General features: G+C 44.1%; 1 protein-coding gene across 1 annotated transcript; it reads left to right on the top strand.

Moving 5' to 3' along the window:
* Positions 1–670: 670 nt before the first annotated feature.
* Positions 671–14,025, top strand: MUTYH (mutY DNA glycosylase). The gene is made up of 16 exons (XM_063139763.1): positions 671–714; positions 1,343–1,458; positions 2,330–2,451; positions 2,616–2,655; positions 3,130–3,203; positions 3,337–3,378; positions 3,518–3,589; positions 3,747–3,860; positions 5,609–5,706; positions 6,699–6,843; positions 7,944–8,031; positions 8,813–9,004; positions 11,061–11,203; positions 11,832–11,993; positions 12,766–12,813; positions 13,121–14,025. Exons 2-16 carry the CDS (start codon positions 1,350–1,352, stop codon positions 13,238–13,240), a joined length of 1,569 nt encoding a protein of 522 aa, XP_062995833.1. The 5' UTR covers positions 671–714; positions 1,343–1,349; the 3' UTR covers positions 13,241–14,025.

A 14,025-nucleotide genomic window follows, 5' to 3' on the forward strand; every position in this document is an offset into this window, starting at 1 on the left:
CTGTAGTAGTGCCGCAGTGCCCATCCTTAAGGATCTTAGGGAGCAATCCTATATACGTTGATACAGGAAAAGATCCTACAACTCCCAGCATGGCCCAGCCACTGGAGAATGCTGGGAGTTGTAGGACATTTCTGTCTAACCATCCCTAGGATCGCGCCCTTAATTACAAAAACGACAGAGGGAAAGACTGAGACACTCCTCGCCAGCGCCTCTATTGAGCTCAACTTCGAACCTCCCCCAGCTTCTGGCAAACTGCATGACATCCTAAACTCCACTCCGTCGTTGCCTACTTTTCTTTCAACTTCAGTCCGAACTTCTAAATTAGAATATTAATAGCGGACAGCATTTCAGAGTTGTTGTAAATGGGTGTTTTTTTTCTAAATAAAACAAAACACATTTTCCACGTGAAATAAGAGCTCCGTTAGAAAGCACTACATTTTATTGAAAGTGGGCGGAAATCGGCTGCTGCCGCATCACATCTACCCTAAAACCAGATTTCCTCATTGCCCTCTTACTTCTGCTCCATAGGGGAAAACGGCTGTAAAGGGAACCAGGAAGTAGTCCTTACACATCTACATTTTTGCTATCTCTATGGTCCCCACCCTTCCCCTTGCGTGGATGAGGTTATGACTACACCTGTGATTGTTTGCACTAATCCGGTGTGGGGCGGGGCGTGTCGGAGGCGCGGGAAAGAAAACTGGCAAAGAGACGGAGGTAGGAATAATACCGCGAGGGGGATACAGATATTAGTCGTGCGATAACCGTCCCGTTTTGATTGTGTCACAGAACACACTCCTCCAGTGCGGGCGTTCCGCCCTAAAAGGAGCCCGCGGCTTTACACATGCGGAGAATGAAATGGTAGAGACCTGCGGTGGTAGAATGGACTGTACCACTCCAGATAGAGGATCATATTTTTGTTATTCAATCCTCGTCCCCGGGAGGGAGGAGAAGCAGGGGGTAGCTGGTGTAGCACCTTTCTCCCTCGTGTGCTAGTTTTTGTATCTGCAAGGAATTTGTACAGGGAGAATTTACAAAAATGGCATTCCCCATCTGCAGTGTGAAGTGGTGCAGTCCACTCCAGGGCTTCAGAATTCTGCAACTTGTAGACCATACTCCGTAAGGAATAATGCTGATGGGACTCCTATTTCAGCTTTGAAATGCACGATGATGTCCCCCTGTCCTTTTGTATTCCTAATTCTTTTCTCCATCTTGCAAATTGCATTGGAATGCACCAATGCAGATGGAATACAAACACTCTATAAAAGAGTTGTGCAAGTTGATAATTTTGGACTGGGAGTGGGGAGATCTAATGTGACAGTAACATGCTTTCTGCTGTTCCTAGGCTGGCAATGAATAAACTCCAGTTGGCAACACGCAGCAAGCTGGGAATACAACGGGACACTGGGAAACAACAGAAATCCCCAAAGAAATGTGAAGAAAGTATCATGCCTTACAAAGGTGTTTGTATTTGTGTTTTTAGACTGTTGGTTGTTTTATTATGGTTTTAATTTTTGTGAACCGCCCAGAGAGCTTCAGCTATTGGGCAGTATAAAAATGTAATAAATAAATAAATAAATTGTATATTGCCTAAGAAGCAGAACAGTGGCCATCAGTGTAGGAAATTGAGATGAATCTTTTGGGCCCTGTTTTCAGGATTATTTATCTTGGGATAACAACTTCTGAGCTTCTACAACTTCATATTTGTTTACTCATTCAAATCTGCAAACATTACAAAACTCTTGATTTGATCCATCACTCATTCCAGGAATTGAGTTTGCAATAGACAGTAACCTTATAGAGTATTCTTCATGAAAGTATTAGAAAAGGTATAGATATGTTTATGTTTAATTAACAGAAGGGCTGAAAAATTCTCTGTAGCTGTGAAGGTCAATGAAACATCCTAGACAGGTGTTTATTTGGTGGTTATAATACATTTTAAAACATATGCATTTATTTGGGATATATGGAGTCAGCACAGTTACCTGGGAGACCAGAAATACTCTTCTGTTTTGTGACTGGCTTGCATAAGCAGACAGAGCGTTAGCTTGTAGTCAGAACAATGCCTCATTTTCCTAATTTGCGTTTTTGTACTGTCGTGACCAAATCTGCTGAGGAATTATGCTGTTGGGGTTGGTAGAAAAGGCAGATCTTTCAAAAATATTTGAAGAAGAAAGTGCCAGTAGAAAAGTCCTTTTTCAACAGTCTGTTAGAAATATATACTGCTCAGGGTTTGCTGCAGGTTTATTCAATGTAGTGTATGTTTGTCTTCGCTGTGTATTCCATAGAAAAGCCCACTACAAAAAATTCAACTACCCTCTCCTTGTTGCAGAAGTACCCAACCAACAGTCTTTATTCCACACCTTCAGCAATGCAGCTGAAATCAAAGATTTCCGGAAAAGGCTGCTCATCTGGTACAATAAATGCAAACGGGACCTTCCTTGGAGGAAACTGGTATAGTAGTTTATTACCTTCACAAGACCAGCAAAGTATAATTAGTAGAATCTAGGATGCTCAGAAAAGGGCCCTGTTCTTTTTTTGTTGTTGTTCTTTTTTTAAAATAGGTATTGTTTGTGTTGTGTCCTGTTTCCCAAAGCTCTCTGATTACTCTTTTGCAGGCTACAAGTGAAGCTGATGCTGACAGGCGAGCATATGCTGGTGAGAGAGAGAGAGAGAAAATCCTAAGGAATTTTGTGGGAGTTCTTGTCATCTATCTGTTTTCAGGGGGTTGCTGCGGAAATAATTGCACAGGCTACACATGACACTATCCTACTTACAGCTGCAGTTTGGAGACACCACTTATATTGCAGGGGGAAATACTTTGTGTTGTGTCCCCTAAATCCAGTTAAGCACATTAGGGAACTTCTGGCAAAGCAAAATAGTAAACCATTCAGGTCATGACACTTGATCGGCAGTGGTGTAACTTCCAAAGGGACAGTAGGGAGCTGCAGGCAGCCATAGTTTTCCTGAGTCCCTCTGGGATAGAGGAGGTTGCTCAATGTAGACCACTAGTTTCCTTGCACTCATCTATGGTCATCTGAGCAGCACCTCCCACTTGCCATGCAAAAGTGGAAGATTCTGAGAGGGAATCATAATATAACTAATATTCCTGCTTTCCCTTTGTAACTGCAGTGTGGGTATCAGAGATCATGCTCCAGCAAACCCAGGTGGCTTCGGTGATCAGCTACTACAATCGCTGGATGCAGGTGATGTTGAGCTCCTTTCCTCTCTGTGGTGCATTTTCACTTGCATCAGCAACAGTCCTGATTTCTGGATCAGTTGTGCAGCCATTTTGCTTTGCAAACCCTGTAAACAAGTCCGTTTTTCTTTGTGATGCAGAAATGGCCAACCTTGCAGGAGTTAGCTGAAGCTTCACTAGAGGTAAGAAAGAGGATGCAGTATTGTGTTTGTGTATGGGTATGGACATGGACAGATACATGTATGTGTGAGTGGAGCATGCCTGTTTGATCTTTCCATCCCCATGTTCATTTTTTCCCTAACTTCTTCTGTTTGGAAATAGGAGGTGAATGAGCTGTGGGCAGGGCTTGGCTACTATTCCCGAGGGAAGCGGCTCCAGGAAGGTGCACGTAAGGTACTCTATAGGGCGACATTGGGTCAATCGGTGTGCATTTGGGCTGGTGGTGCTTGATCATTGCAAGAAGATAGTTCCCTTTCTGCAGTTGGTTTGGCAGAAGGTTTCCCACCTTGTTCCTTTCCCTTTGTTTTGGATTGTTCTACTTCTTTTGCAGTTGGTGTCACAGATGGCAGGTCATGTGCCTAGAACAGCGGAGGAGCTGCAGAAGTTCTTGCCAGGAGTAGGAAAATACACTGCAGGGGCTATTGCATCCATAGCATTTGGCCAGGTAAAAAGGCTTTACTCTGGATGGGCAGCTTTCCTTTATGGCACTTACTTTTGGGGGGAAGCCATGGATGTCCTTCTGTCACTGCTGCTGCCATGAAACCACTCTCCTCCCAGCCTATCAATAGCGCTGAGCTGGGGGAAACATACATTCCATGGAAGAGGACTGTATTCTGGGATGGTCATCCCTGCACAACCATCTCCCGATGAAAACTGCGCTTCTCCCAGCTCAAAGCAATTTAAACAGGGAGTGCAGAGATGGCTCCTTCCAGCATGCCAAACAGTTGGTCCACAGGCTGGGAGAGGGAAGCAAAATTTCAATGGTGAGGATGCTGTGCTGGGAAAAGCTCAAGAGCACGCTGATGAGCTGGGCAGGAGGGGATGGGAAGGCACTGTGGGAACACATCACACAGGGAGGAAGGATTGCACACTATGAGGGGAAAGTGCACAGTGTGGGGGCGGGGAAACGTATGTGTGTGTTTGAAAGGGGCTGAGGGGAAAGTGTGGCTGAGTACGAATAACACCCTAATCCATGGGGGGTGGGGGGGTAATAGGAGCAGAATGGGAAACAACTGTTGATTAGCATGTCGTCCAAACTCAGCCTGTGTCTGAGTGAGTAGGAGGTGTGTGTGTGTGTGTGTAGAAAGATGAGGGGGATACTGGCTCTGGCCATGACCCACCCACTGCCTTTGGCCATACCCCTCACTGGCCTGCACCCCTCAGGGCCCAACCCAGATGACAACCCAGATGACATTCTGGGTTGCTTCGCCTAACCTAGCCTGGCCTTAGAATTTGGAGTCCTCCATTGCCCAGTGGCCATTTGCAGCTGAGGGCCATTCCAGTGTTGTTTTTGTGTTGTTCATTTCTGTGTGAAGGCAGTAAACTGGGCCCTAATTCTCTCACTTTGAGATGCAAAGGGTTCAAAATGTGAATGCTTTCCCACAAGAAGTGGAGCCTGTTTTTAAGAAGACTGGGAGCCATGCCTCCCACCTTTAGCTGTGAAAATGATGGCTCCATGATAAAAATAAGATTTTAAAAACATATAGGTATTTATGTATTCCAAGTGTTTTACATGTATTACCTAGTCATAATCCTAACAGCAACCCTGTAAGGTAAGTCACTATTATCCCTTGTATTATAGGTGGGGACTGAGGCTGAGAGGGAATAGCTTGCTTTAGGCTACCTAATAAGTTTATATCAGAGGCAAGATTTTTTATGTGATTGTAAATTTTTAATCTGGATTTTATGGTTTTAGTTGTAAACTGCCCAGAGGGCTTAGGCTGTTGGGCAGAATAAAGATGTAATAAATAAATTAATTAAATATTCAAACCCAGTTCTTCCTGATTACACATCTTAATCACCCACATGTTGCACATCTTAATCACCCACATGTTTAGTTTTTTTAACGGTTTTTAATGCTTTATGTGGGTGTGTTCTGTGTTTTAGGATTTTAAATTTTGTATACTCGTTTTAATCTTAATTTTAGAATTTCTGTAAACCGCCCAGAGAGCCCTGGCTATGGGAGCGGTATATAAGTGCAATAAATAAATAAATTTTTAGCTTAGTCACTACACGAGTTCTCCAGAAATCATAGAGTAGACAACAACACAGTTGGAGGAGTATCTTTTGCCATGATTCTGCTCTTCAGTATTCAGTTTGGCTTGAGACACCTTCTCCTTCCTCTAAATGATGCTTGAACACAAGTTCTCACAAGTGCGTTGACAGATGGGGTTTTATGTTCAACACACTCAGGTGACAGGCGTGGTCGATGGGAACGTAATTCGAGTCTTGTGCCGTGTGCGAGCTATTGGTGCCGACCCCGCCGGTTCAGTTATTGCTGAAAGACTTTGGTAAGGGAAGAAATGGGGTTGTACTGGTGCAAGCCTATCTTTCAGACGTGAGGGTGGAAAAAGAAAGACACTGGGAGGAAGACAAAAATCTTTGCCCCTCAGACCCTGTCTGAAATCCAACAGGGGAGTAATATTGCCAGGCAAGATCAAGCCAGTCCCTATGTGCAAGCAGAGGACTTGAATTGGTCTCCTTTTGCTGGTAGCATAGTAAGACATTCCAGGATCTGGACACACAGAGAAAAATGGAGCACGTGGGTTTGAACCCTATGGTCGAAAACATCTTAATTCTTGCATCTGTACTAAGATCTATAGCATTAGGAACTGGGAAGATAGAGGGAAAGACAAGCACAGAGGTTTGGGGATAAAAATGCAATTCTTTACACGTAAAGAAGTCTCATTCAAACCAGTGGGATTTACTCCCAATTAAGTGTGCTTAGGATCAAGTAAAATTCCTCTAGAAGAAGAGCTAGAGGATATAGAGAGCAATAGAGTATTTTGAAATACTGGTCTTCATGTATTGGAAGCCCCATGCTATGACACTTCAGATTGCTGAGCTTTTACAAGGTGCTGCTCATATGTTTTTTAAGTTTGTTCAGAACAATGAGGACTGGATACTCCTTTTAAAACAAAAAAGGAAAGAAAATGTTCTTTAAAATTATGTATCTATGGCATCAGATTCTGTACTAGACAAAGTATGCATGTCATGGCAAACTAATTTCTAGGCCCCATTTTAAAGTTAGGGAGTTGATAGACACTTTTCCATTCAATAGTTTTCTACTGGGCGCCACCATAGTCTGCATCCCCAGGACAGTTTTTTGACAAAACTAGTTCTTCTCTTCCTTAATTCCTTATAAGTGAGCTCTCCCAGGCACACTCTGCACATCCTTCCTCGTGTTTGTAGCTGTAGACTGAGAAGGTTCTGCATTTCTTTACAACTTGTTGCCTTGAGCATACCTGTTCTGCTTGCTAATGTAGGTTACTGTTGTTGCTAGGGCTTTAGCACATACTCTGGTTGATCCAGCCCATCCAGGTGACTTTAACCAAGCGATGATGGAATTGGGAGCAACTGTGTGCACTCCTAAGGCCCCACTGTGCACGGAATGTCCCGTGAAGCAGCATTGTAGAGCTCACCACCAGGTAAGTGGACCCCTTCCTCTCTTTATTCCCTATGTATTTCCCCAGGTTCAGTTGTTTTGCTGTGGAGTTGTCTTAATATCTGCTGGGATATTCAGCGGGTCTTGCTCCCAAGTAAGTGACCTGGTTTGCCCAATCAAAATAAGCTACAGTGGCTTATTTAAATTGCAGTGTATGCCGGGCACAATTTCTATAATCATTGCCCGGATACAACTTGTCATGCCATCCGAACCCAGGTGATATGACTTGCTAGAGGGAAAACAAACTACTAATAACCATACAACAGCCCATGGGTTATTGGAGGTTTGTTTCCCCCTCCAACAAGCTATACTGCCCAGGGTTGGATGACATGACAAGCTGCCACCAGGTGGTGATAGGCTACAGTGGCTTATTTTGATAGTGTAAACTGGCCCAGTGAATTTCAGATTGTAGCCCCATACATATTTATCTGGGAACAAGTCAGATAAGAGCCAGTGTGGTGTAGTGGCTAGAGTGTTGGACTGGTAGTTGGGAGATACGGGTTCTAGACCCCACTTGGCCATGGATACTCACTAGATGACTTTGGGCCAGACACATGCTCTCAACCCAATCTACCTCATAGGGTTGTCGTTGTGAGGATAAAATGGAGAGGAGGAGGTTTATGTACACCACCTTGAGTTCCTTGGAGGAAAAAAGGCGAGATATAAATGTAGTAAATAAATAAATAAATAAATAAAATAAGTCCCATTGCATTTAGTTGGATTTCCTTCTGAGTAAACACTTATAGGAATGCATTGTTAATCTTTGGTAGATCTACCAAAGCCAACTAATGAGGTGTTAAAATGTTTGTATTCTATCATATCCTAAATGACAGGTCCTTCGTGTTTCCTTCCACAGAATTGTGTCCAACTCATCATAGTTCTTTAAACGTTGTGTGTGTAATATAAATCCCATTCTGATTTGGGCTTGATTTCAGCCTTGGAATCTTGACTATCGTTAGCATAAGGTTTAATATTGAGGCTGGGAATGCTGGAATTCTAGAAGAAGCCTCAAGAACTTGCACAGTCCTCACCCCTTCCCAACTTGGGGGTTCACAGATGTCTGAAACCTTTCCTTGCTTGCAGGTGGAAAAAGATCTGGTAGTCTTCACCAAGAGACTGCTAGGAAAAGCTGCTCCTCGGTGCTCCCAGATGCTGGATGTGGAAGAATGTGGTATGTGTTGATTAGGATGGTTGTTTGGGGTGACAGTGTTAATTCCTTAAGGATTTATAGTGGTAGGAAAGCTTTCAGATTTTCACCCCCAACAAATCTACTTTCTCTTTCCTCTTCCACCAATATCTGTATCTGGAGATGAATCAGCATCTGGAGGTCAACAACCAGAATACATCTTTATTGATTTTCTTAAACCGTTGGGGTATTTGACATACTGGACTGCTAAATTCTTCCAGGGTGAACTAAAAAAAGTGTAGACATTCAGGGTACAGGCTTGAACAAGGCCTGCTTGTTTAGTCAGTTCTGAAAGGATGGCCTTAAAAAAAGAGTATATTGTATAGTATTTCACCGCAGTATTTGCAGCTGTTTAGCACCTGCATGAAGTAACTGAATAAGAATATCTTCGACTTAGAAGTGAATGTCATCAATAAACTGATGACACTCAGCCCTGCTTTAATGATACATGGTATACTGAACCAGTGTCTGAGGTCATGGTCTGATGGCTGAGGGATAACAAACTGATACTGAATCCAATCTCTCTTTAGAATGAAATTAATGGGTTCTCATGGTTAACTTTTGTGGATGTTGATTGGGAATTGTCATATGTCAGCTTTGCCCCCATGGGATGGGGCAGCATCAGATAAAATCTAGCTTACCCGAGCAAGTCAGACCTTCCTGTCTTAGACCTCTGCAAAGATGCTTCATGGAAAAGGTCTGCAGCTGTCAGTTGCTAGTGGTTCAGAGCCAGGAATGCCACATGTTCCATTCTTCTCGTTTGTAGCCATCACCACAGGGAGTTGCTCCCTTTGCCTGCCTCCTTCAGAGCCGTGGGATCCCAGCCTTGGTGTGACCAACTTCCCCAGGAAATCCACCAAGAAGCAGCCCAGGATAGAGCACACAGTCACGTGTGTGCTACAGAGGAAGTGCAGTGATGAGAAACTAGAGTACCTTATTGTGCAGAGACCCAGCTCAGGTAACTGGCTCAAGCATAGGCATATCTGGGAGGGTGAAGCTGCGGGGAGGGCTATTCACGGCTGATAACATTATTGTTACTTCTCTAGCTTTAGTTCCCCACACAGTTGGGCAAACTTGGATGTTAATTGTTTGATCAAGTCAGAGTATCGTGTGTCAAAAAAGCATGTTACGAGAAAGGATTGCTTTTGTTTGAGAGTTCAGGGGCTTTCCCTAGAATGAGACAACCAATTATATGCTAAAGCATAAGAATATCAGAAGAGCCTTGCTTATAAAGGCTTATCCAACCCAGCATTCTGTTCATACCATGACCAACAAGCTGCCTGTGGGAAGCCCACAAGTAGGGCATGAGTGCAACAGCACACCTGTTTGTGTTCCCCAGCAACTGGTGAACAGAGGCGCACTGCCTCTGATACTGGAGGTAATATACAGCCATCACGACTAGTAGCCAGTGATAGCTTTATCCTCCTTATCTAATCCCCTTTTAAAGCCATCCAAGCTGGTGGCCATCACCACATCTTGTGGTAGCGAATTCCATAGTTTAACTATGCACTGTGTGAAGAAGTCCTTCCTTTTATCTGTCCTGAATCCCCCACCAATCAGCTTCATGGAATGACCCCGAGGTTCTAGTATTATGAGAGAGGGAGAAAATGTCGCCCTATCCACTTTCTCCACACCATGCATAATTTTGTATACTGCTACACATAACCTAGAGCAACAATTATTGTACACTTGATTTTGTACACAATGTCATGTTGACATTGCAGAGTATGGATGTCTGCAGTGTCAAAGCTGAGTCCAGTCTATCTGCTTGTCCATTCCAGGCTAATATCCTGCGGGATGGACGTGCAGATTGTTCTGAGACTAGGGCGTTTTCTCAGCAGTTGAGAGGTTCATGTTGCAGATGAAATATAAGAAAGCAAACTGAATTAGTTAAGGCAACCTTTGTCCTGCACTGTCAAGGCAGACAGCACTCATCCCTGGTATAAAAAAAGACAAACTCCAGGTAAACTCCATGTTAGGCATAATTAGAAAAGGAACTGCCTTTATAGAAATCTATGGTGCGACCACACTTAAAATACTGTGTACTGTTCTGGTCACCGTACCTAAAAAAAGTTGTAGAGCTGGAAAAAGTGTAAAAAAGGATAACTGAAATTATGAAGGGACTGGAGCATCTCCCTTCTGAGGGAAGGTTACAACAGCTGGGACTGGTTATCTTGGAAAAAAGAAAAATCAGGAGAGACATGATAGAGGTGTATAGAATTATTCATGGTGTGGAGAATGTGAATAGGGAGAGATGTTTCTCCCTCTCTCATAATACTAGAACCCGGGGTCATTCCATGAAGCTGATTGGTGGGAGATTCAGGACTGATAAAAGAAAATACTTCTTCACACAGCGCATAGTTAAACTACGGAATGCGCTACCAGAAGTTGTAGTGATGGCCACCAGTTTGGATGGCTTTAAAAAGGTGCTTAGATAAATTTGTGAGGAGAAGTCTTATCAATCGCTACTAGACCTGATGACTGTGCTACCTCCAGTATCAGAGGCAGTAAGCCTGTGTACACCAGTAGTTGGGGAACATGGGTGGGAGGGCGCTGTTGCATCTGTGTCCTGCTTGTGGGTCCCTGGTCAACAGCTGGTTGGCCACTGTGTGAACAAAGTGCTGGACTAGATGGACCCTTGCTCTGATCCAGTGTGGCTCTTCTTCTGTTCTTACAGGCATGTACCTTGGGAGCACTGTCCAATTACTATGGAAATAGTATTTCCCAAACACATGCCTTGTCTGCCTGATAAAAGATAGTTACAACTTAAAGCACTTAAATAACATAATGTATTATAACTTAATACATTATTAAGTTATTTAAGTGCTTTATGTACATTATCTCAGGAAAGTCTACAACCGCCCTATCAGTTAGACTTGTATTCTCCCAATAATTTAGCTGAAGTTGAGAGTGTGTACCTTTTCCTAAGGACATATCTTCGGCTAACTTTTGAAACAGGTCTTAACCATTACCGCTGCATTAGTTTGTGCTGACAACACTGCATTTTCTTGTAGGTCTGCTGGCAGGGCTGTGGGAGTTTCCCAGCCTCCTCCTTGAGCCAGGGCAGGAGAAACAACAGAAAGCAGCACTGGCAAGTCACCTCCAGGCCTGGATTGGCAGTGACGTGGCAGTGGGACGTCTGCAGACTGTTGGAGAGGTAAAATGGGCTCCCAAATAAAGGAGCAGCAATGGGAAGTGTCAGGATGAGCCATTGTTGAGCCACAATGTCTCCTGACAAGTACCACCCATTCTACCTCTCCTCTGTATGGGATTTATAGCCCACCTTCACTTGGAGTGGTGCTAGCAGAAGCTCTGTTGCTGTTGACATTTGTATCAGGGCATGTGGCCATGCATGGAGCTGGTTCGATGTGGTCATTGGAGAGATTTCAGAATTGACAGGTGGAATGTTGCAAGTACATTATCAGCAGTGAAATTAGTTCCCCGAGGAATGTATAGATCAGAATGTCAAGAATTATTTCGGTCTTTAAAAATCCTGCCATAGTACACAGGTGTTGACCTTGAGAATAATCTCACTCTTGGCCACTGAATGTTAAGATTATCCTTGCGCTGCCATAGCCCATGGTTCTGTACAGCACTGTCTCCCATCTTCCCTCAGTCTTCACTCCCAGGCCCAAGTTGGTTATGTGCCTGCACTTCCTTGTTTCAAAGCAGTGAGGAGTGAAGATTAGAAAGCAGAAGCCCAGAGGTGCCTCCATTTAAAACCCTGGTGTTTAGCCTCCTTTTCTCCATACCTTACCACATCTGCAAATCTTTGCTTTCCCCAGGTTCTTCATATCTTCTCCCACATCCGCCAAACATACATTATCTATTTCTTGAACATGGACAAAGATGAGGGTAACTGGGACAAGGAGATGGCGCTGCCAGCATCCCGATGGGTGACAAAAACGGAATTCCAGAACTCTGCCATCTCCACAGCCATGAAGAAGGTATTGAGAATCGAGGATTTAGCAACTTCAAATTTCCCAGTCAATCACCATGCATTTCTCCAAAGTGTTGTGGAGGGGGGTGGGGGCGTCAACAGGATAAAACATTAGCCATGGAGCCTGAAAAATGCAAGTGTTCCATACCACTCGGGGTATGGCAGTACATAACTTTCTGGCAAGGAATCTACTGCCCCTCTTTCAGCTGCTCCTTTTTTATGGGAACACTGTCTGCTCAGTCGCACTCTCCTTGTGCTTGTAACTCAAGCTGTAAATGCTTCCAGGGGGAAACTGATAATTAAAATCAGCCATATATGCAAATAGATGCAACCTGACCCCTAATCTGGAGAAAGTGGAGTTAACAATGCCAGCCCTATGCAAGACATTCCCCAATGTCCCAAGGTGTGCGGAAGCCTCTAAAGACCTTCACATATTTAGCGCTAAGGTGGCGGGTGGGCAGGGGGCTGTATGTATGTTTGCTTCAATGTACTTGCAGGCCTGCCTGCGTTCAAGAATCCTGCCATATCAGTTTGTAAGCACATTCAGCTGAATGCACTTACGAACAGCCCCCCCCCCCCCCGCAGACCTTCATGCTCCGTGTGCAGAGATCTATGGAAGAACAAGTTGTGTGGTGAATGAGTCTTGCATGTGCGCCCTCACCCTCACCACACTTTTAACCCTCACATGTGTAGGCTGAATGGCTGCATAAGGCTACCATGTAATTAATATGGTGCTAGATGCATTTTGACTGTATCATGTGGTGTTGTCCTGTCTTCAGGTTTTGAAAGCTTACGAAAAATGGAGCTCTAAAATCGATGCTGCCAAGGTAAGTCCATCCTTTTGCTAGAACTGAGCAGGTCCTGTTATTCTCTGTACAGCTTCATGAATGTTCCTAGAATAGCCTCTTGCCCTTCCTTCTACTGAGCCCTAGAAAAGGCCATGTGGCAGAGGCAGTCCCCTTCAGGCTTGCCAGTGACACAACCTTCCAACCACACTGGATAGATTCTGGTGGTTTGGCTCTGCCGCCCTCCCCCCATCCCCAAGATGATGCTTAGCAACGTTGGGCAGGATGGGGTATGTAGATGGTTGCAGAGGTTTCTGCGCTAAACATTTATGTATGTGTGACTGTACAGGTTGCAAAGAGGAAACGAAACATTTTACACACCACCCACTCAAAGCCTGAAGAAGAGAGCAGGTCTTCCAAGAGGCAGCTTTCTCTGGATTCATTTCTTGCAGCAGCTGCCAATAACTGAGTTGCAGCCTCTCACATGGTGAGGGATATACAGCAATCCATTCACAGCAATCCTGTATATTATTTGGAAGCATTACTGGTGCCTCCTCCAATTGCTGCTGACTTGAAGAACTTGGGATTCTATCTGGGACCTTTCTCACCAGACAGTGAGTTGTGGCTGCCTGTTGTGGACAGTGTACGCAGCAGGATCTACCAGAATCTAATGTTATTGGGTGAGTCCTGTTGTTTCCTCTGCATTTCCATACCCAACTGCTGGGTGGCTTAATATGCTTGGGAGATGAAGGACTAGATCTTCAGCAAAGGAGTGTGGAGGTAGACAACTGTTGCTGCAGCAACCATATCATGGGAGAACTCTTTTAATGCTCTCCCACATGATACACGTGTACAATGCAAGCAGCTGTGGTTGTTCCAAAGAGGATAGTTTTTTGGCTTGAATCTGGTGTGCCAAACAGCAAAAGAGTGAAAGTGTTTAAAAGTTCATGGGATGGATTGACAAAGATGGGCTGGAGCCTCATCTGTTCTCCAGTGGCTGCCAAGTAAAGGGTTCCAGAAGATCTACTTATGCATCCTTCTTTAGTGTTGTTTTCGTAGAGCCTTTTCCTTCTCGAGGCAAGTAACCACAGTTACCATTTCCTTGAAAGTTGTTTGCTTGCCTACATATCTGAGACAGTGTCTTATTGCTATACTAAATGCCAGCATTGCTGTAGCTCACTGATCAACTGTTTTAGTACTTACAATGTCTTGTTTAACTCTGTTTTCACTAATAAAGTTTTAATGATTTTTAAA

The sequence above is a fragment of the Elgaria multicarinata genome, chromosome 1, assembly GCF_023053635.1.
Source record: "Elgaria multicarinata webbii isolate HBS135686 ecotype San Diego chromosome 1, rElgMul1.1.pri, whole genome shotgun sequence".
In the NCBI taxonomy this organism is placed as follows: Eukaryota; Metazoa; Chordata; class Lepidosauria; order Squamata; family Anguidae; genus Elgaria; species Elgaria multicarinata.

What these genes read in the sequence shown, in the direction of transcription:
- MUTYH (XM_063139763.1), top strand. Translation starts at nt 1,350, where the DNA reads ATGAATAAACTCCAGTTGGCAACACGCAGCAAGCTGGGAATACAACGG. An exon ending in GTTATTGCTGAAAGACTTTG is followed by an intron (nt 5,707 to 6,698) that starts GTAAGGGAAGAA and finishes TGTTGTTGCTAG; the next exon opens with GGCTTTAGCACATACTCTGG. An exon ending in ATTGTAGAGCTCACCACCAG is followed by an intron (nt 6,844 to 7,943) that starts GTAAGTGGACCC and finishes CCTTGCTTGCAG; the next exon opens with GTGGAAAAAGATCTGGTAGT.